The following is a 24,205-nucleotide window of genomic DNA, read 5'->3' on the forward strand; positions in this document are numbered from 1 at the left end:
AGAGAATACATCAAGATCAACCCTTGGTAAATATTTTTCTAAGGAATCAAGGGATGGAATTCTTCTAACAGTGGAAGGGATATGATGAGGATATATCCCAAGAATTTTCCATGGCACTAAATCCTAAGGTAGAAGATAGTGCCATTACTATTTTTAGAGGCCTTGTCCTCTCTCTAAATTCTTAGCTCATAAGCAAAGTGATGACCTTACCCTTAGGAATTTGATAAAGAAAGGAGGACAATGCAGTGAGTGTCACAGCCACAAATATCTTCTTCATTATGAAAGAAAATCCTATATAAGATAAGAAGGGTGTGAGAAGGGAGATCTTGGCTTACCCCTCAGATGAAGTGGCCTATCACATTCTCAAATAAATATCCTCTGAGGGGAGGTTGAAAATTGTATAAGCCTACCATTTTAGGTTTCTCCATGAGCTAAGATTCAAAGAAGAATTAACTATTCCAGAGAGGCTTAGTGTTCCTCATTTACTCTTGCAAGCTATCATTGAAATGAGCCAGAAAGTGAGGGAAGGGAAGTTCCAAAACATTTCCCATCATGGAATCATTAAACTAATTTTTATGGATGTTTTCAGTAACCTAAGGAACTTTGTACTATGGACTCATTTTGTAGACATGGACATGGAAATTTTCATTGGAACCCAAGCCATTACACATGGAGAAACACTACCTTTAGCATTGGAGGTAGGGGAGGAAAGGTAGAGGAAGATGAGTCAAGAGAAAAAAGGAAGGAGAAGCATAAATTAAGGAAGAAGAAGGAGACATACAAGTATCAGAAAAGGAGAACCCTGAGGAAACCTCTAAGCCCCAAGAGACAAAAATGAAAGGACAACAAACAACTCCCTTGATGAGCGTCAGTATTGTAGTAAGGATGATGCAACTCCTGGGCTACTAGCTTTACTTATAACCCCGGGGTTTGTAAAAAGTTGTAGGTGGCAGTGTTATATGCACAAGTGAAAGTGAAGGTCTTGGCTGTTGTCACTGTTCATCTCATGAGAGACCCTAGAGGTTCCAAGCCAGACTTCTCACTACAACAAAACCAGCGATTTGCGCCAGATTTAGCGCTAGATTTTAGTGCATTTTTTTTGTAATTGTGATGAGCAACCTGGCGCTAAATCTGGCTCTATTGTACAATTTTTAAAGCGTCCTTTTTTGCACCTAATTTTGCATCCTTTTTCACGCTAGATTTTGCATCATTTTTTACACCAAACTATGCATCATTAATTGCGTCAAATTTTGAACCAAGATTTGCATCTTATTTTATGACAGGTTTTGCTTCTAGTTTTGTGTCATTTTTTGCATCTACTTTTCATTCTCTTTTGCTTCCTATTTTGTGTCATTCTTTGCTTCCATTTTTGCACCATCATTTGCATCAAGTTTACACTGTATTTTGAATCCAATTTAACGTCTTTTTATGCATCCATTTTGTGTCAGTTTTTGCATCTAGTCTTACGCCAGGTTTTGTATCTAGTCTTACACTAGTTTTTGCTTCTATTTTTGCACCGGCTTTGGTGCCTATCTTTGCACCATGTGTTGAATTTGATTTAGCACCAAATTTTGCATCCATTTTTGTGCCCATTTTTGCATCTTTTTTTGGACCATTTTTTACATCCACATTTACGTTTGATTTGTCTCCATTTTTCCCACCTCATTTTGCACCATATTTTGCATCATTTGTTTCATCCAATTTTGCATCATTTTTAACACCATCTCTTGCATCTAATGTTACATCATTTTGAGCATCCAAATTTGCATTTATATTTGCATCTTATGTTGAGTCATGTGTTGTGTCCACCTTTGCATCTTATTTTGTGTCTAATGGTACATTCAATTTAGAGCCATTTTTTACGTCTACTTTTGTATTTGTTTTTGCACCAAGTTTTGCATCCAATTTTAAGCTATTTTATGCCCCTTTTTGCACCATTTTTTGTGTCTACTTGTGTCCAATGTTGCACCATTATTTACACCAACTTTTTCATCCAATTTTGCATTTTTTTGGTGTCTAGTTTTACATCGGTTTCACCATCCAAATTTGCATATTTTTTTGCCTCATTTTGTGTCCACATTTGCATATAATATTGTGTCTGAGTTCGAGCCTAAATTTGCATGTGATTAGGAATCATTTTTTACATCCAATATGGCATCCTTAGTTTCACCTTTTTTCAGCCCCATTTTGCATCTTGTTTTATGTCTTTCTTACATCTTTTTTTTTTTCCTTTTTTGCACCCAAGTTTGCATCCCAAATTTACACCATTATTTGCATCATCATTTGGCATATTAATTTGTAACGTTTTTTGCTTCTTTTTAACGCTCAACTTTGCATCTTATTTTACATCTAGTTGTTGTCTTTTTTTGCATCTAATTTGGTGCCCATTTATGTGTCCTTGTTATTGCCCAATTTGATATCCTTTTGTATGCCATGTTTTGTTCCCTTCTTTGTGTCAACTATTGCACAATTTTTCACTTCTAATTTAAAACACTTTGTATGTCAATTGTTTGCATTTTGTATTAATTCCTAGTTTAACATCCAATTTTACTTTCAATTTTGCATCCATGGTTACATCCGCATTTGACTTCTTATATAGAGTATATTTTTCTTTACATATATGACCCCCTTTATAGATTCATAGTGAAATATATGATAGTTTCTAAATATCATTAAAGCAGATATCACAATTCAAAATCATTTGTAAAGAAGTTTAAGAGAAATTGACAACATCCATCCAAAAAAATAACAATGTGTCATTAACAATTTTCAAAACATGTATAAAATAGCAACATAATACTAATAAAATCAGTATTATTTTTAATCAAAACAAGTAAAATTCAAATATGATTAACAAATCAAAATATTTCATGAATATCGTTATTCTACCATAAATTAACAACATACATAAATCAAACTCATCGTATGATTACAAAATCAAAATGTCTCATTGATATAGGGTAAATTCACAACACCCATCTAAACATAACAATGTCATTCTACACAATAATTTCTTCATAAAAAACAATGCATGTGCATGCCTAGCTACCACCACCAAGATCATCCTCATGATCATCTTGACCATCCTCATTACTCTGATCCACATCATCACAAACACCGCAACTATCATCATCATCTCCTCCTTCACCACCATCATCCTCATCCTCATCCTCATCATCTCCTGATATATTTTGAACATAATTTGGATCATCGTCTTGGCAATCATTACCTATAGCATTCTGACAAAAAAAATCAATATTACATGTTAGTATTAATTACATAACACAACGCATGTTTTTGTTATACAATGTTAACCATAAAATGAGGTAAGATATACTAGCATTTGCACCAGATGTTGCAAAGGAAACGCCGTAAGGCATAAATTGAAAAATACAAATACAACAAAAGAATACTTTGATAAAGAATAAAAATATATTGAATGCTCAAATCAATGCCCCATTAACTGGAAGCATTTAGTAGACATATCTAATGCAGAGACAAGCAAAAATATATAATTCTTCAAATTCTAGATGGATGCAATCACTTAGTAATGCCATGTTGAGAACCTTCCTCTACTTGTAATATCCTCTATCAGGGGCAACCTTCACGCCTCTACCTTATATCAACACTGACGAAGTTAGCAATCCCATTGGCACATCCTATTTATCTGTCAAGTTTGAAGCATAAGGCAAGTGACTGGACACTGGTATTATACAATAAGCTGAAACCTAAACTGAACTTCCCCCATAGGCATGACGGACAAGAGATGGGGCTTTTCTTAAATAGAAGAGATAGGGCAATCTTTACATCCCTACCTCATCAACACTGATGAAGTTAGCAATCCCATTGGCCTATCCTATTTACCTGTCAAGTTTGAAACATACGGCAAGAGACTGGACACTGGCCAATCCTATCAGATATCCCTCTATCAAAGCAACATTCTAATGGCCCCTGCTACAATTATACAATATCTAGAGAGCATCATTAGAAACATCCTTTGGAGAGATAAAAATGAAAACAAGTGGCCTCTACTCCATTGGAAATGGGTGGCATTTCTTAAATAAGGTACGAGGGACAGAATGCAAGATCTTTTTAGCAAGGTCCCCCATACGAAAATCTATTGATACTATTGATGGAAACACACTTTGGAATAAATCAATTAGAAGTATCTGGTGTGAGGCAAAAAAATAGAAGAGATAATCAAGAAAATATGTATGCCTAAAGGTTGTATAATCTACAACGATGTGCTTCAAAGTAAAATTTTATCTAAGGTAGACACAGAAGTTTCAATTCATACAAAATTAACTATCAAATTGTTTTGTTTAGACTCTTAGAGCTAACTTTAAGTTTTAACAGCAGAAGATCAGACAGACCAGTAGTTTAGGAACTCTGCACTCCTCACCATTTTTGTATACTTATGGAGAAATTATAGATTTGTCAGATGGATGAAGATGTTTCTGAAAGCATCATTTTGCAAACATGCAAATTCTCCTCTGCGTAAACAAATAAAAGCTGAAAAAAGAGAAGAAACCAAAAAAGGGGTAGAAGTATAGGCCAACCCAATGTGAAATTTAAATATAACCTTCTCTAACCTTGTCTAATTTCTAAACAACACATTTAACTAGTCATTGATGTCATGTTTCCTCTTTGATGCTTTACATCAAATTAACTTCATCTAACCCGAGCAAGGTAGATGTGCCCACCACACCACTTCATGAGAATGTGTACACAGTTGTACGTCCCTTCATTATCTCAGATGATGCTTTTACTCTCCACCAAACTCCTCGCATGAGAAAAGCAATCTTTGCAAGGTCTCAGTTCAGATTTGGGAAGCTTTGCAAAGGCACATTGTGTTGTTTCATGATGGTAAATGTTATTCATGAATGGAAATTTCTATCTGATTATGCTGAATCCAGGGCATCCTCTGTTATTCCTTGCTGCTTTATGGTTTTTCTGGTTTTGTTTATGGTGGTGTGAGGCTTTGTCGAGGTGTGGTGTGAGAGAGGGACCAGAACATCTTGGGCTACCCTCCTCTTGGGATCAGCTCCTACTCAGGTCTCTTTATTTTCTTCCTCTCGTCAAGTCCTTACTCCTCAGTTGGCCGGGGCACGCACTTCTGAGGTGGATTCTATCTGCAGCAGGGCCTCCTCAGGGCATACATAACCCCGAAAGCTCATCAATTTCCGTGTGAGTTGGAACTAGCATTTGAGGGTGGGAAAATGGCAATGGAAATTTGAGAGGTATCACTGCTTCATTGCTGAAAGGTCATCTATCAAGAGTAGATGTACCAGTCCCATTACAACTATACAGCTGCAGGGAAGGGTACTCCTTTCCAAAAATGACACTAAAAACCAAATTCTGATGATGATGAACATGATGCAGTTGGAATTTAAAGCCATGGACAAGCATTTGACAAGGATAAAAGCAATCTTACTGCATGGCAAAGGCCCAACTCATCTAGACAGTCCAGGTGATCAAGCACCCATAGATGTGGAGGTTTCCACCTCCTAGTCTCCTCATGAAAATTTATGTTTTCTATCTTTACTATTATAGTAGGATTATGTGTTATATTTTGTGGCTGTTAAGCCAAGGCACTGTAAGCTTTTTTAGAACTTAGTATATTTTTTTAAAATGTATATTTTTGGACAGCAGACCTCCTGTATTGCCAATGGTCCGGTTTCCCTAGTGGCAGACCAGAGGCATACAGAAGGTTGGATCATATGTGATCATCAACAGTTAATAAAAGGCCTTTAAATTACCTCCCCACCCCCTCCCAAAAATAAAAAATAAAAATCATCTATAAAGTTTAGAAACTCAATTATTGAGAAGAGTTTTCGGCATAAATCACATCATAAATCATTTGTCGACGCGTTCCAAACTAACAAGTGTGGTTCATCGTCAGGAAAAGTTGAAGATCCAGACCATGGCAGATTATTTTCCAACTAGCAAAATTAAATCACAACTAGGTTATTATCCAGCTAAGATTAATCAGAAATCAATTTTTTAAAAGTATGTTCTTATCAAGCCCAAATTTAATCAAACTTCAAAAGTATGTTCTTATCAAGCCCAAATTTAATCAAACTTCAATTATACCCTGAAGATGAGCTCTGAAGTGTGGTCAAAAAATTGAGGAATAATCTACTCCAACACAGCTCTCCTCTTGAATAAAATAATGTCCAGCTACCTGAGCTTTAAAGTCATTCTAACCTTTTGTATGGAAGATTTATAGAATTCATTTCCATTTTAGTTATAGAAAATCCCAATAAAGACAGTGATTGATTTCATGTTTGTACATATTTAATGAACACTTAGCACAATAGTATAGCTCAGTTTGCCCAACCCTTTCTACAGAAGGCATAATACCCAGGGAGGTTACAGGATCTATTCCCAAGTAGTTCTGTCCAGTTACCAGCTGGTATTTCAACTAGAAGTCAATTCCATTCCTCACCCAGAAAAAAAAAAATACAGGGAAAGGAGGGAGAAAGGGGGATTCCATCACTCTGACAATGTACCAACTTCCTCACTTGGAACAGTTAATATGTGGGCAAGTTAAGGGAACATCTTTCTCTGGGAAAATTAATATAAACAATTACTGATGCAGTTACCTCCTTATAATGGCACAAATAAAAATTTTGTTGAATTAATGTTTGTAAGGAATTATCTTTGTAAGGTTCCAATTTTGATGTACGGGCAGAATAAATTATAAACCTATCCATCAACCAAATGAGTCTTGCAAAAAGAAAGAGATAAAGAGAAACTATTCACAAAACTTACCTTTAGCATTTGATCGCCTCCACTATCACTGGTGCTGAAAAGTTGCAACATCGGTGTTTCTTTTTGCAAAGGAGAGTGAGTAATTTCACTGCCTTTCTCAAAATTTGATAAATCACCCTCCCAGTCCTGTAGTAGTCACAAAGAAACATCTTAATATAATGAGGCATTTTCCAAACAAAACCTTTTTAAAAATGGTGCATTGGATAAGGTAGCCTACGTCAGAACACTGTATAGGTCATAGAGGGAAGACCTGTAGCTGCTCTCGGATGGCAGGCACAACCTTATGCAAACTGTCAAAACAGCATGGCGCACTTCCTGACTTCACATCATTGTATGTCGAATCTATGCTTCGAATAAGACACAGTAGCTCTTTTGAAGATACCAAAACAATTAATACCTACAGATGAAAACAAAATATTACATTAGAATACAACAGACTTTAACAAATTATAAAACCGGTTTTCTGGAAAAGCAAAGAATAGAGGTAACACTGCAAAGGACACGTTCAGAAAAAGATGTTATTGCCATTACATATCTCAGTTCTAATGATACAATGAAATACGCATGGAAATTCAACTGTGAATAACCACAGTCCACCCTTTTGAATCCCATTTGATATACTTGTCAGAAAATACATTAACAAACAAAATTATACATGTACTATGAACTCCAGTATAAACTGACATAAATCTCAGCCAAATACCAAACCTGTTGAAAATTAAAGTGATCATGAATATACAACGAAAATGCATGAATGTAAATTGGATTTCAAGTATTGTTTCTATCTGGATAAAAGAAACAAATTAGAAATAATAACCACCAACTGCTACCGTTATCAAAGAAGTGAACTTGTTAGAAGATCAAGCTAAAACAGTGAAATATTGAAATCCAGGAACATTTTCAATAAGACATTAAAAAACAATCATCAAACTTGGCAGGAAACGCAAGGTTTCAGGCAAGACCACTGCCCACCCAACCATGATCCACCTAACTAACATTGAGTTGCACTCACTTCTTATGTGACTTGAGAATGGATTACGAATGCCGACTATTGGCATATCAACATTATCCAGACAGTTATAGGGAAAGATTTGAGAAACTTAGGACTTCAATTTTCTTTGAAAGCAACAGACTTACTACACACATTCAGGACATTTTTTGGTCAGAAAATCATTATGATTTACCAGCATGGATCCATCTTAAGCACGGATTCACATAAGTTATTGATATAGATCTTCAAGTCTTACTACACACATTCAGGACATTTTTTGGTCAGAAAAGCATTATGATTTACCAGCATGGATCCATCTTAAGCACGGATTCACATAAGTTGATATTCACACAAGTTATTAATATAGATCTTCAAGTAATTTATTTATATAAAGTGTTAACTTATTTTTTGAAAAGTATAAGGTTTAAACATCTTACTCGCATAATTTTTTTTACTTCTAATTACTTTACATGAAATTATATTATAGGTCAAATGGATAACTAATTAAACATGTATAGCATATTCTTTTTTTCTTTTTTATTATAGCCAACATTACTTTTCTATTTAGATAATATTTTATTTTTATTTTAAGAGGGACACATGTCAACTCTAGAGTCCAAGTTGAGCACGGACATACTTACACATCACGTTCACATTGGGCTGTAAAATGAGCCTCCTAGCCCAATTATACTATAAAGACAGCAAACATGATCACTCCCAATTTGTGTTGAGAACCCTTGACAGTGCATAAGAATATACCAAAAAACATTTTCTTCAAAATTGCATAGTCAAACCAGGTTTGGGTTGGGATCACAAGTTTTTCCATATCCATTCAATATCTATGCCCATTATACAAAGTTAGCGAAGTACCTATCAGATGTAAAATGAAAAACTCAATCCTTCTTTGCAGAACTCGTCCAAAACATGAAGCATATAAATTGCTCGCTGAATTATCAAATAGAAGTAACTTCAATGCAATGACATCAGGCTGAATTTACCCATTGTTTCTCGAGCAATAGACATGATAATTTATGGAAATGACCCTCCACAAAAGACTGTAAATAGATGGTGTGCTTAGCTATTTGATTGGAAATCTTGTCTACAACTATTTAAACTACAATGAATTTGTCAACATAAAATAATAAGTTGGATAGGTATTTTTCAGACACAAAGCATTTGAGATCCAAAAAATAGACGCTAATCTAAATGTCTCTAATTTAAACCACAGACAATTATTTGTTTGTTGAATTAACAACCAAATTAAGTTTCAATAACATGACGTAATTTTCACATACAAAGCATTTGAGTGCAAAATAAGAAAGATAGTTTAAACGCCTATAAAATAAACCAAGGACATTTTTTGTCTGTTAAACTAATAAACAATTATATCAAATTCAAGCCTACATTTACATGCATGAAGACTGCTCATAACTTAATCTATCAGGAATGGATCATTTGTTGTTAATGTTGAATTTTTCTGTTAATATAGCACTGACAGCAAGGAAAATTCATTATTTAAAAGGCAGCAATCTACATTCGGATCTGGACAACAATTTTTCTCCTTTCATGCTATGTGATTATTCCCATGCAAGAGGAAGTTCCAACTAATTGATTTTCACACTTCCAAAAGTAAATTCCTCATGTCTGAATTTTCTAGATACAAAACCTAGGTATAATAATCCTAATTGTTGATCCTACCTTGAAATAAGTACCTTTAATCCACCATTGGATCTTGCTTTAAATAAACATGGGGTCTTGCTTGAAGTGTCAAAGTTTATTCATCTATTCCTTGCTATTATCAATAAGACATAATAGAATAAAGGAAAGAGCAATGCACCTTGTGAGTCATCTGAAGAACTGCCTTGGCATTGATGTGCACGAACTTGTGGGAAAATACAAGAAACTGAACAACAAGAGAGCTATAAAAAGGATAATTAGCCAGAACATAGTTTTTCCAATGATCATTATATCCATAACAACTTTCTTTCGTGCTTCTTTTTACTAATGATCCCACAGAATCAGTACCAGTCTTTTGCTTTTGAAGCAAGCTACCTGAAAGTGGAGACAATCGTTGATCCCTATCCCTAAGCATCTTATTATCTGCCTCCAAATAATGATCCTCTTCGAGAGCGGGCATCATTTCGCCTTCTTCACCAATATTCCAAGGCTGTAAATAATCCAACCATAGATCAATAATGTGTGTAGCCTTCTTCAGACAAGCACCTACTGGCCAATAACTGAAAGCTCGTAATATAAACCTGTACAAAGGCCTCTGTAATAGAAGGGACCATGTAGCAGGCACAACCAAACTACTCCGTGGCAAGGAAAATGACCTCAATCTCAAGGTATCCATTTGTGATGCATCTCTCCATCCAGAATTCAACTCTTCTTGAGGACAACACAAAGTACTGCTTACATAATTGACCAGTATTTTCAGAGCCTCTGTGATTTCTACACTGAGGAGACCATACCTATGATATCGATTATTAACAGGTAACAAAATACCAAAAGACTGGAAAACCCGTGAAGGTAAGGGCGAAAAATCGTCATTCACTAACCAAAACTATACAAAGGTATGAACAACAAACTCGGAGCGAGAAAATATCGATGGATTCTCCTCGAAAAAATGATGTACAGACACACTGGGAGCACAAAAATCAGATATAGGAACAAATTTGTGTAGATACAAATTCATAAGATGCAAATAAGGGCTACAATTGAACTTCACGGGCCTTCCATTGTCATGGCTACCGTGCAAACTATGCAGAGAAGACGCCCATTTCTCGAAACGAGACCGGGAAGCCTTCTTAAACCCCAATTTCATTTCATCTGAATCCGAACGATGCATAATATCATTATCTTTGCATACGGCGTAATAAGCAAACCAAAACATAAAATACTCAAATGCATTCAACTCCACCTGAATCCTCCTCCATGGTCGTCCTCCTTCAATCAGTCTTTAAATAAAGCAGGGCAGACTTCAGATAAGATATACAAGCCCCTCTCCGACTGAAGCATGTGAAGAATCCATGCCAGAAGGCGCTAGGATGGAAACACATAGCGAACCACATTTTCCTTGTCTGCGGCAAAGATTGACGAAAACAAAGCTCCAGACGATGAGAGAAGATTTACGACCGCATTCGTGGAATGCTCAGAGGTTTGTGCGATCCATCCGCCAATGCCAGATGGCTGTAAGACCTCCTCGAAGCCGAAGATCTTGCGGAGCAGAACGGGGAAGCATGTTATGTAAAAATGCCTGGTCTGATCCCAGCTGTGCCTATCGATGAAGGATTCCACGACCTGGCATGAATTCAAAATATCAAACGATGATGAGGAAGCATTCAATAACAACGAACTTAATTCTTGGGCTTCGAAAGAGAAATATGTCGAAGGTGAAGAAGACACAGCCATTGCACCTCAATTTTACAGTCTCTCTACTGATCCGGTCGGAGGCTTAAATCCCGAGATAAAGCCCTTGAATCTTCCTGAACCCTCATGCAGAACCACTAAACCCTACACTACATCGGATCGCAGCACTCACTGATCTAGTATTATAGGCATTCGAAGGTGGGGATACTCTTCTCTTTATTTCAAAATATTTGCACCGCCTTAAGTAGCTTTTCAACTTTTTCCATTTCCCTTGAAAGACGTTAGTGTGGGGTGGGGAAATTATGTTGTTTTTGAGGAGTTTTTTGGTTTGTGGGGACAGGGCCACTCTTTATGTGACCATCTGGGCAAGCGAGGCGGTAATCTTAAGTTCTTGCAGGGATATCTTATCTCTTATGGATTAATATGATTATTGATACTCTCTTATGAATTACTTACATTAGTGATAAGGATAGGGGATTAAAAATTTAAATATAATAATAAATTATATAAAAATAAATAAAAATTTGATGGGGTGTTGAGATGTGTGTTAGGTTACTGAGCGGATTTGTTATTCCGTTGTCACCCCAAACATTAAAGAGAGGGATAGTGTCGCCCACATTTAATGATAATGCACTGTTTTAATTTGGAAATCTTTGAAACTTCCTCAATTTCCTACAATTGTTGGGGTCAAATTGATGATATTTGGTGTCAATGTCGTGTTGTCGGGTTATCTATGGGATATTTCCTCTGCGGCTTCTATAGTAGTTCCTTAAGCAACGTGGAAGGTCCAAGTTGTTCTTCCATGTTGGTTTGGCCTTCCATCCTTCACTCCATTTCATGAGCTAGACTATCTACATTTTCCAAGTATTGGCAAGGTTGCATGTGGCCCGCATACCCACTGGTGGGAGTACCTGCACTTAAACTCTTCTAGGTTTATGGGAGCTCAACTCCAACAAGTATACTAGTATTGTCTTTGCTCTTAATTTTTTCCACTGGGTCAGCTACATTTATATTACTTTGGTTTGCTTGGTTTAGGATTCTTTGGGGAAGGTTCAATGTGTTATATAGGGGTGAGGTAGCCTTGTCCTCCTCCTGCCTATGACAATATTCCTCACATTGTGTCTTGGTTTTACCATTCCTTTGGAACTCCTTTGGCCTTTGGTTTACCTTCCACCTTTATCCCTAAAATCCTTCATTTTGTACATTGTCCATTGGCCTCACTTTGGTTTTCAATCCCCTAAAATCCTTTTGTCTTTTGAGACTTCACCAATTAGGTTCACTCGCCTCATTATCACCGTGCCTCAACAATGGATGTGGTCGAGACGTGGCTCTGATGGTTAAGGCCCTTTTGGCAAACCCTGTGCTCAGTTGCAAGCCCTAATTGTTGTTTACCTCTTCAATGCAACTACCCCCCCTACCTTCCCACGAGAAGTCCAGGATGAAATTGTTAGAAAATCGATAATGGCAGCTTATTGTACTTATTTTCCTTTAACTTGATATTTGCTTGTGAATCTTATTTATCTTCTTTGTCTTCTTTAGTTAGATCTATTCATCAAACAATGTCAAGAACAATAATAACAACAATAGAGACATATATTGGCTTTCTTCTTAAAATATGCTTCAAATGATATACAAAGACCCAAACCCTAGACCAATCCTTCTCCTAGGACCAAGTCATCCCTTCCTTAAATCCTTCCTTGATTCTACACCAAAATGTTAGACACTGCAACTTTGACCTGCCAGCTTCAATACTGCTACCCAACCTGCAACTTTGACCCTACAATTTCGACCTTAAAGCTTCCAAGGAAACCCTAGAGCAGCCTCCTCTTGGGACCTTCCTAATAGCAAGACAACTCCTTATGAGTTCTAGTTCAAGAAAAAAGCATGTTGGCAAGCCCTTGTGTATCCAAGTGATCGAAAGTTCAATCCCCCAGACATATCTCACCAATTGAACTTAAAAAAAATATGATACATTGTATATTGCAAAGCCATTAAGTTAAGTAATGACCTTGGCTAACCCAAATATTTAATTAGAATTTAAGCTCAAACACAACATTAGAAATGAAACCTTCACTCTAGATCTAAGGATATAGGGGTCAACATTGGATATTGGATACAAGACAAGGTGATAAAATGTATCTCTTGGACTAGCATTTTTTACAAAGGAATACAAATTTTAATGCTTATATTAACATGTATGTATAATATAATAATGAAATAGTCACTCTTTAGTTCATGGATAAAAGTGTTGGTGTGGAAGGAAATCTCGAGGGATGTGTCACTATAGTCATAAAAATTGCATTTATTGTGGCACATGGAGAACTTATTAATTGGGTGTAGCTTTAAAAATGGATAGGAGTGTTATCCTCCCCACCTAACTGCAATTCCTACAAATGACATATTTAGTGATTAATAAGTATATTGCTGTAATAATTTTGAACCCTGTGTTAAGAAATTGCCCACTTTTTCTAAAAGATCTAGATGGGTAAAGTGAATGGGAAAACTGGGAATCCTACCCATACTAGAGTAGTCATCGGCAACATAGTGAGAGGATTGAAGTTGGGAAACCATGGCTTCACTAGAAGACCAACTCATCCCCAAAACCATGGACCTTGGTCAAGGATTTTTTTCTTATCCTCAAGACATTTGAAGATCACCACAAAAAAACATGGGTCTACATCCACCCAAACCGGCGTTCATCCAATCCTATCATAATCGAACAGAAAAACGCTACTTTTTCAATAGAAAATGGGGAATAAAAGTATCACCCAAGGATAATGACCATCGCATCAAGCACTCAATCATAAGGGAGGAGCAATAATTTGACAATTGCACGTCCTTGATTTCTGTTGATTTAACTCTGAACACTCACGTAATATTCTCTTGCTTGGCGAATTAAACACCACTACATGGAATGGACGAGGATTGAGCCGAACCCTGGATGAAGCCCACTTCATTCTCATCTAAACACAAAACTATATATACGTCAAAGCTATTACAATAGATTCTAACTGTCAACACCTCGAGGTTCTGTTTATATGTGGCTACCTTTTATGGTTACTATTGAATGTGTGATTGGCAATAGTAATGGAAACTTAGGGCTACCAAATTTCCTTCGATTCCATCACTACATCCTAACGCAAATAGTTGTTCAATGCCTTGGGTGTCTTTCAAAACTGGTAGGCAGCATCTTCTTTGATATTTCTCGATGGTTTTAATTCCACTACAATCACAACTTTCATTTGCATAAACTTCGTGTTTTCGCACGAGCGACGATTGTTCCAAGGTGAAATGTCACTTGGATGGTTTCAATGTTGTTGACCCAACATAACTAACTAACAGATATGCCCATTACAATTTTATACCACCCCATTATCAATATCAATTATGCATGGGAACCAATTAAAGCAACTTTTCACATTAATTTTATATGAGCATGAGAACATGTGTTAACAAGCAGCCCATAAAGCCTCATTTTGAATGCCATAGTCACTTAGAAGGAATTCCTCTTGTAGTAGCATCCTCCCTACTAAACTTTGCTAGTGCTAACATTAGAACCACCATTACAACAAGATATCTTTCTAGTGTTGACAACACCATTATAGTAAGATACCTCAAGAGAGACAGAAAATTTAAAAAGTATGATAGTAATACTTATCCAGAAGATGGTATTGAAACTAGTAATTGTTCACAAATCCATAAGATTGTAAGGTCATTCTCATTATCATAACCATTGTCATCATCATCACCATCATCCTTGTCATTGTTATTGCCATCATTACATTATCATCATAATCACCATTCATGGCATCATCATCATCATTATGGACATTGTTTGCAATTGTTCATAATTGTAGATGTTGTAAGAAATATCATCAACCCAAAAAATGTGATCAGTGCTAGAAAAGGGTTGTTTAGGACACATTGATATACGTAAGAGAAATAAAAACTCTATTTTTGACAGATGATCGATGATCATCATCATCACCACCATTATCATCGTCATTGTCATTTTTATCATCCCCATCATCATCATTAATGTAATTTCTATCGACATTGTTGTAATCATGCATCATCATCATTCATGCCATTATTGTTTTTGATGATGACCTAGATGAAAATGATGATCATGACACCAAAGATAATGCTTATGATTATGACAATGACAACATCTAAAATTGGGAAGATTCGCCAACGTCATTAGCATCGTCATCATCATAATCATTGCCATCATCATCATTGTCATTGTAACCACTATCATCTTTATCATCATAATCACAATTCATGTCATCGCCATCATCTTCATTTTCCTCATTGTCAACATTATTGACATTGTCATCAATTGTTCATAATTGTCAATGCCATAAGGAATATCATCAATGCAGAAAATATGATGAGTGTTGGAAAAGGGATGCAAAAGCGAACATAGAAATGGGGGCAACAATAGAAGTAAAATTGGATGAAAAGTGGATACAACATAAGTAGATGCACAACAACATGAAAAACCTGACACAAAAGTGGATGCAAAAGTAGATGCAGTTGTCAATGCAAACTTGGATGCAAACATGAAGGCAAAAGTGGAAGAAAACATGGGTCCAATGGTAGGTGTAAAACTTGGCACAAATTGTGGTGAAACAAATGTGGATGCAACAACGAAAACAAAAGTATATGCAAAAATGGATGAAACAAAAGTGGATGCAATAGGGGATGCAAACGTGGAAGCAAATGTGGTTGCAATGGTAGGCGCAATATATGGTGCAACAAAAGTGGATGTAACAATAGACAAAAAATATGCAAAATAAGATGCAAAAATGGATGTAAAAGTGGAAGAAAACATTGATGCAACAGGCAAAACAAAATTGGCTGCAAAAAATGGATATAATGTAAGTAGATGCAAAAGTAGATACAAAACGAGATGCAAAACCCAATGCATAAACCTGACATAAAAGTGGATGCAAAAATAGATGCAATATTTGATGCAAAAGAGGATGTGAACATGGATGCAAAATTGGAAGCAAACGTGGATACAACAGTGAGTGCAAAACATGGTGCAAATTGTGGCATAAAAAAAGTGGATGTAATGATAGATGCAAAAAAAGAATCAAAGTATGATGCAAATGAAGATGTAAAAAGGGATGCAAAAAGTGAAATTTAAAATGGGTGCAATAGTGGATGCAAAATTGTGTGCAAAAGTGGATGCAATAGAAGTCGATGCAAAAGTAGATGCAAAACGAGACACAAAACCCGATGCAAATCCCGGTCCAAAATTGGATACAAAAAGGGATGCAAAAATAGATGTAGTAGTTGATGAAAACCTAGACGCAAATGAGGATGCAAACGTGGATGCAAAATTATAATCAAAAGTGGGTGCAAAAGGAGGTGCCAAACTAGGCGCTAATTGTGGCACAAAAATATTAGATGCAATATTGGGTACAATAATAGATGCAAAAGAGGATGTAAATATGGATTCCAAACAAGAGGGAAAAGTGGATGCAAAATTTTATGCAAAACTAGACACAAAACACAATGTAAAACTTGGCACAAAAGGGATGCACAAATGGATGAAAAAATGGATGCAAAAAATGATTTAAAAAAGGATGCAAAAAAGGATGCAAAAGTCGATGCAAAAGTTGATGCAAGTGTAGGTGCAAAAAGTGGATGCAAATGAGGATGCAAAAGTATGTCAAACAAAATTAGGTGCCAAACCTGATGCAAAACCTGGAACAAAACCTGGTGTAAAGGATGACACAAAACTTGGCATAAAATTTGGTGCAAAACGTGGTGCAAAACCTATTGCAATACCTGGTGCTAAACTTGGTGTAAGATTTGGTGCAAAACTTGATGCAACTTTTGTGTCAAGTTTTGCACCATATTTGATAAATGGATGCAAATAGCACCAAAAATGGGCTCTAAATGCAAAAAAAGAAGTAAAAAGGGACGCTACTCGCTAGTTTTGTTGTAGTGTCTATAGGGTCAGAAGAAGCTTAATTCTTTGATGGAATAAGAGAAAATCTATTCTAAGAGAGCTACTCTACTCCAGTAATGAAGAAAACAACATGTAATGCTAAATCTCACCATATCCTAATTAACCATTTAAAAAACTATGCTAAGAAGAATTGCTAAATCAACACTAACCTAATGCTGCTATCTAAGTTACAGAAGTAAAGAGCATCAAACAATACTAATGTGTAAGCAAGGAAACTAAACTAAATCTGTTTTCACTTTTCTTGGTTTTTTGGAGTTTGTGATGATTAAACAGTGTCGGATTCTGATTGAATAACCAAATAAAAGCTTAGGAGTGGCAACATTTAAATAATACGTAGAACAAAGCTCAGGAAGGAGTCAAGCGGAAGAGCAATCGAAGATAGAATTCAGTGAAAGGGAGATGTAATAAAGCAGCAGTGCAAAGGAACCGTTGAATCGGGTGGATCAATGAATAGGACTAACAGAATATGAGCGGTTAATATCTTATTGCATGAGATCAAGTGAATAGATGGATGGATCGATCAACCAACAAGATTAATGAAAGATGAGTGGCGGAGATATTATCACAGAGATTAAGTGAAAATATGGATGGATTCATCAACGAACAGGATTAACAAAAGATGAGTGGTAGAGATATTACCATGGAGATTAAGTGAATAGATGGATGGATCACATCAAGTCACATGTCAGAAGAAGGGTGGAAAACGTACGGAATGATGTAGCGATCTTCGTATGTGGTAAGAATTTTCTCGTGCATCCTCAAATCTATAAGTGGAATTCCTAAATCTTATGCGATTAGCCTAAGTGAGTGACACATAGCACGGGAAAACCACTTTTCTCCCGTTCTCGCGGTCAGGTACCGATCATGCAATAATTCACGCGAGATTGTGTGATGGTTGTTGGATCATGCAGATTGATCAACGATGGAGATCGACCAAGCTAGTTGGTGACCAGGTGACGCGATAGTCGTTGGATCGAGAAAGATAGATCGATGGTGGAGATTTGGAGTGCGTAAAGTAAAATTTTGAATGAATACGTCGGCTATGCGGCACACGATTAACAATGATTGGCTAGGTTTGTTGTGGATCAGATGGTAACGAAAGCCACAGGTATAATCCTATTAAGACGTGATTTATTAGCTTTCGCTTAAGCATTTCCTGTTGAAGGAAATGAGAATATGAGTGAGATATTATTATGGAAAGAGAGTGATGGAAAAATATGACGATGAAATGAACTAAGTATTGAATCAAGACAACAAACTCCAAAGTTCATACAAGAACTAGAAATCTATGTTTTTGGGGTTGCTGAAGGGTTGCTTCCTCAAGTCATGTTCCCAAAGAGAGGAGGTGAGGTCGAGACACCTGCTGACAACCTTATGGTGACCTTTTTCTCCTTACTAACCTGGTAATTGAAAGAAGGCACAAATGGAAGCAAACTAAAACATAACCAATCTATGCTACACTCTTGTAATGGAAATGCAACTACTTAAGCAAATGAACGATTAAACCATGACTCTATGCTAGCATACATGTACAATAAAGAGGATCCTCGGCTACTAGGGTTGGGTCCTAACCCAAGAGCTTCAGTCCTCTAAGTTAGCTCAGTGCCAACTCGAAGAAAAACTCATTCTTATTATCAAAATGATGGATTACATCAAAAAATTCCACAAGTCTTGCAGCTGCAAAATAGAGTAAAGTTTTACAATAAGAAATATGAATCCTACTGAGGTCCTAGGCCTCTCTACTTATACATCTAAAGTCTCCAACAATTTCCTTAAAATTAGGAAGGCTTGGCTCCTAAACTCAAGATAAGTTGTTGCTTTGACTTTCACTTGCTTGGCTGCTTTCTAGTCCTCATGATTTGGTTGTTTGCACTCCGAGCTGATGGAGGAATATTCGAATGGAGAGGTAGTAAATGATGAGGATTTATCTCCTATAATTCCTCTCCCTTGTCCCATTCGAGTTTTGACCAAGGTCTTTGACAAAATTCTTTGCTTTTATCCTTCAATCTTGCATTAAATGCACATTATACCACAAAGCAAAATATCCAACTCTAACTTATGTCATAAACAAAATATAATCAAAATTATGCAATAAGTTGTGAGAGTAGTTGGTTTTACTAAGCTAGGAGGTGAATTAAGGCCCATATAATTACCCAATGATGAGGCTCATCATCACCCCCTACTAAAAGTGTTGCTCATCCTCTGAGAAACTTAGTTAATGTCCATTTCCTTCATGGCTTTGGTAACCTCTCTAACATCCCTGCCTCTGTTGTGGTCTCGTCTTCTTGTACATAGAAGATTGCTTTCCTTTCTACTTCTTCTCACTACCTCTTTTCCTCTTCTTATTTTCTCCCTTCTAGCATCCCTAGGAGTAGTGGTGGATTGAATTTTAGGCCTATCCAATTGACCTTCAACCTTTGCATTGATTTCTTATACATAGGTGTCCTATTGAGTGCCTCTCTCAACCTTTGAGGGGAGTGATATTCTCTGATCTTCAAGTTGTGTGGTAGTGTGTTCCATCTCCTTAAGGACGCATGTATACTATCATATCCTAGTAGCCCAAACATATCCTCAAATTGTCAAATTGCTTGCTCTTGGGCAGCAATATATCTAAGTGCTAGCTGAGGATCATTTGCAATTAGATTATGGGTGCTGATTAGGGACATGGAATTTGATTGTTCGGCTCTAATGAAAATAGGTTCATTTTTCTCTCTGGCCAATATTCTTTTCATCTCTATAGCCCTTAACTCCTCATGGTTCATCCATGATGCCAAACCCATTAATTGTAGATCTCCTAGCTCGACATTAGGATCCCAAACAATCATGTCTGTGAGGGTGATGTTGTGAAAGTAAAACTCAGCCATTTTGGCCCTATCCTCTAGTGTACTTTGGTCACAAAGATCAATGAATTGCCTATAGTCATGAAATTGCATGGTGCCCCTTTGTGCTAGTATTTTAATCTGAAATTGTAGTCATTCTTCCCTGAGTTAAAGAGCATAGGATTTAGCTGGCATGCTACACTGGATGGGTTGCAAGGAGAGGCTGACCATACATGCTATTTGGCTTTCCCTTTCCTATAGCTATCCTCCCAGCCATGCATTTTCCCTCTCAAGTTGATCCCTCATTATTGCTGCTCTATCCCTTAAGCCACTTAGCTCTTTTCCCATTTCCTTGAGCTTCTCTTCCACGTGCCCAATGTCTTCCACACCTTTTAACTTCGTGATTTGCATCCATCTGTGGGTTTTGGCCTTCTCCTTCTCAAGTTTGAAAATAAATGGGATGGAAAATTTTTGAGGTATCACCCCGTCTCCTTCAATAAACCAGTAGTAGGAGTCTAGGTTAGGTTGGGGACTTGGTTCCCTTGTTTCAGGGTCTTTCTCTTTTGTTTCCTACTACTCCCCCACTTTGCTTTCCAATTTCTGTGCTTCTTTTTATTTTTGTTGTGGATCCTATAGGATGGAATTACCCTTTAAGGAAGTTGATATGGTACTAGGCCTCCTTACATAGGTGATTGGTGGCCTAGGGGAAGGTATTTTGTCTCCTGGTGTAGGGAAATCTTCAATCTCAATAGGGATTTTTGTTGATATTTATGGCTTCCCTTGTTTGATTCTTGTGCTCTTTCATGTTCTAAACTATCGGGGCATTTTCCTCCTTCTTTTCCCTTTTTGCTTGAATGGGGTGCTAAAAGCAGTGAGGACGGCTACTACCTTCCTCTCAGTGGCCTTTGGAAACACCCTACGTGACTCCTCCTCTATTCCAATTCCTTCTTCCTCTTTCCTTCTTCCTCTCTGCTTTTCGTATCTTCTTCCTCTTGTTGTTCTTTCCCATCTTCATCAGTTTCTTCCTTCATTTCCTCCTTTATTTCAGCATCATCCTCCTTATCTTCTCCTTCATCATGTTCCTCTATATTAGTTTTTCCTTCATCCATCTCATCCCCATCTAACTTTGTATCTTCGTCTTCTAGTTTTTCCTCCTCCTCAATGACAGAAGGACTAACATCATAGGTGAGGGTGTTGATGTCATCCTCTGTTGGTAAGTCTCTGAAGACTGGCCATGTTATAGGGATCCTGAGGTTTTGGAGGGAATCCTCAATGAGGATCCTCATCATCCCATGGTGATCTAGTTATTGGGAATTCCCTTACTTTACTTTGTTGCTGGAGTCTATGAGTGATTGCATCAAGAAATAGGGTATGCTAAGTCTTTGGTGAACTAGTGTTTCTACCCCAAATCTTAATTCTTCAAGCATCCTAAAATGGTAGCTATAAACAACACTATATCTACCCTCGCACGAGATATATTTGATGAGTTGGTAACCTACCTCACTCCATGGGTATGGCAGACTATCCCTCCTTACTCCATTTTTATCCTCTGTGGGTTCTTCGCCTTCTAAAAAGAATTTCGTTTTTGCCACCTGACTGTCTGCTTTGTTTTCTTTTCTCCATGGAATTCCTAGGGGATGTGTGGTGACCCTACTGATGAGCTATGGGGTGAGATATATAGTGAGCCCTCTAACTATAACAATGGCATAGATTCTGCTGCGTGGAGTGATGGAATCAACAAATTCTTGAGCCACCTCATCATCATACCCTGTGAATTTTTTGAAAAACCCCATCCATTGGTGTCTTATAAATATTTCAAGAACTTGGGGGTGTTGTTGTAACCTCACAGTGTTTGTGGGTTCTCTCCTATTGTGGTGAAGTAAAACTATAAGTGCGGACACGAACGAATTCCTCTAGCCCGATAATGGGTCTAGCCATAACAGATACATTCTATGGAAGATTTCCTTAGGTTAGAATCAATTAAGAGGGCCTAACTCTTGGTCACTTATATTGTTTGATGATTTCCTCGCTTGCTCGCTCTAGCAATCTCTCGCTTCCTTCTTCAATCTCCTGAAACAAGCAAACAACAACAACACACAAACATAATAATAGACAAATTTCAATTCAACCTACTTAATGAATCAAGAAGCATGAAGATACGAATATGTAATATTACAAAACATGTAGGAAATCAATTGATAGTTGCATATATTAATATCAAAGAGAGATCACAACCATTCGTCTTAACGTCGCAGTCTTCCTCTGACAAGACCAGGTTCCCACACACTTTTGATAGCATTCCATGATGGCTTCAAACAATAATGGTTTAAAGGGTCTTCCCTTTAGACCTCACTCCAAACCAAACACACTTCTCCCTCACATGATTAGATCAAATAGTAATAGATTTCTTGTCTAATCAAAATAACATACTCACACTCAGCCAACACTCTAACTATGACTAGCTTGTGTTTGGGAAGAAGGGAGGTTTATATAGGAAATATGGATGGGAGATGGATCCTCTTCTCATGGGAGAAGGACTTATCCCTTGAGATAGCTCCATCATTATAGGGGAAAGGAGCCCAAACTGTCATCCTTGACCCCATCCAGCCAAACCATTTACTAGACTTTTATTATGGAGCTTCTAGAGCTGGAAGCTTTGGCTCTAATTTAAAAAACACTCCATAACAGGACCGACGCCACTGGAACATAGCTTAGTCACACCGATGGGCATGGGGAATAGTTCTAATCTATAGACATCACCATGGGGGAGAAAAACTATGCAGAACAAAAGTTTCAGTGGAAATGGTTCAAAAGGGAAACGATCTACTCATGAAGAGGGACGTAATGGGAGTTTATGCATGAAGGAAAAGCATGTGGGGTTCACTCTAGAGGTCCTCCAGGATCAAGGAATGCGGAGTATAGGGATAATGACAAAATGCTATGTAACAGATGCCCCCTAAAGCATGAAGGCCGAGTTGGAGCGAGAGATGAAATGCTTTATAAATCAGTGCGGCAACTGGTCTATCGTCGGAAAACCTGCAAGAAAGTATAGAGACATATACATAAACTGAGATCTCCATCAAATGATACATGAATCGTGGCATGGATGTAGCCATCCAGAGAATGATCATGTGAATGGATCCAGGTATGGGCACAGCCATCCATCAAAGAGGACCATAACGAAACCAAGGTATGGTCGCATCCATCCAATAATGAGAATGATCACATATCGTAACTCATGGTCTGGTCGCAGCCAGCCATCTGAAAGAGACATGCATATCATCATAACCATGTCACACCACTTCCCAACCTGGAATTTTGTGATCTGAGTCCAAGGTGTTGCGCTCCAACACGACTCGATCAAAGTATAGATCCTAGCATGCAAATAGATGTGTTGACATCGAATATGCTAGAAAGTCACTTGATTACCACTCAATGATGTAAATTGTTAACAAGTGTGAGAGAAACCATGAATAATGATAATGGTCCTCAAGGTACTATAAGCACAATCCACGAAATGTGAATAGAGGAACTGAAGTTGAACACCCATGAAATCACTCGATCGAAAGCTAGTGATGTGAACTTGTCATCGAGTGTGAATAGCTTTCCATTAGGGCATGAAATCTCCAAGGTACTGGAAGGGAGTCTCTTGGTCAACTTTCGAGGTAATGAGTTGAAGTCAATGGAAAGTGACCGTGTCGAAGGAGGGCCATAATGAATCCAACACCATCGACGTGAGACAAGAGGATGTTACAGAGAATCAGAGGTAAGTGTAACTGTAGAAGGACAACTCTTGAAAATATGGGTGACATAATTGGAAGTTTGGCAGCTTTTGGATCCATCGAAATAGTGGTTATAATGAGGTGGCAGAGATCAAATGGAAGGAAAAGATGAATGGCCTAAACCCAGGAAGGTCAACGATGCAGAGGAGGATGTCCCAACCTGACATGAAGCAAAGAGTGTCATGTTCAAGAGTAAGCTGCCGACACGACTTGATAGATTTCCAAATTTTCCCCCACCATTTCTGGCAAGCACCCCAATTATTTTTTAATCACAAGCTTGAAGGGGATAGCATATGCTTGCACTGTAAGTTCATCCTTTGGATGAATCCGAGCTAGTAAGTTTAACGAGCGCTAGGAAGGAGAAGCTCATGTTTGTCATGGCGATAAATCCAATGTCGTTTAATAGTTTGATGATTCTGACAAAGGTGTAACTTGCTATCTTTTTCATGTTTAGAGTTTCAAAAAGACATATAAAAGAAAAATC

At 37.3% G+C, this 24,205-nt stretch overlaps 1 protein-coding gene across 1 annotated transcript in view; it reads right to left on the reverse strand.

Annotated features, from left to right (window-relative positions):
• Window positions 1–11,176, reverse strand: part of LOC149242897 (uncharacterized) — a 133,583-nt gene extending 122,407 nt beyond the window's left edge. Inside the window, exons 1-5 of the mRNA XM_089371060.1 lie at window positions 10,821–11,176; window positions 10,354–10,722; window positions 9,603–10,236; window positions 7,025–7,171; window positions 6,775–6,900 (exon numbers count right to left, since the gene is read on the reverse strand). Coding sequence (XP_089227186.1) covers window positions 6,775–6,900; window positions 7,025–7,171; window positions 9,603–10,236; window positions 10,354–10,722; window positions 10,821–11,176 — 1,632 coding nt within the window. The remainder of the gene's footprint in view (window positions 1–6,774; window positions 6,901–7,024; window positions 7,172–9,602; window positions 10,237–10,353; window positions 10,723–10,820) is intronic.
• Window positions 11,177–24,205: the final 13,029 nt, after the last annotated feature.

Source organism: Pinus tabuliformis, chromosome 8 (assembly GCF_031772625.1).
Source record: "Pinus tabuliformis cultivar Carrire ecotype Pingquan chromosome 8, CPIR1, whole genome shotgun sequence".
NCBI classification, from domain to species: Eukaryota; Viridiplantae; Streptophyta; class Pinopsida; order Pinales; family Pinaceae; genus Pinus; species Pinus tabuliformis.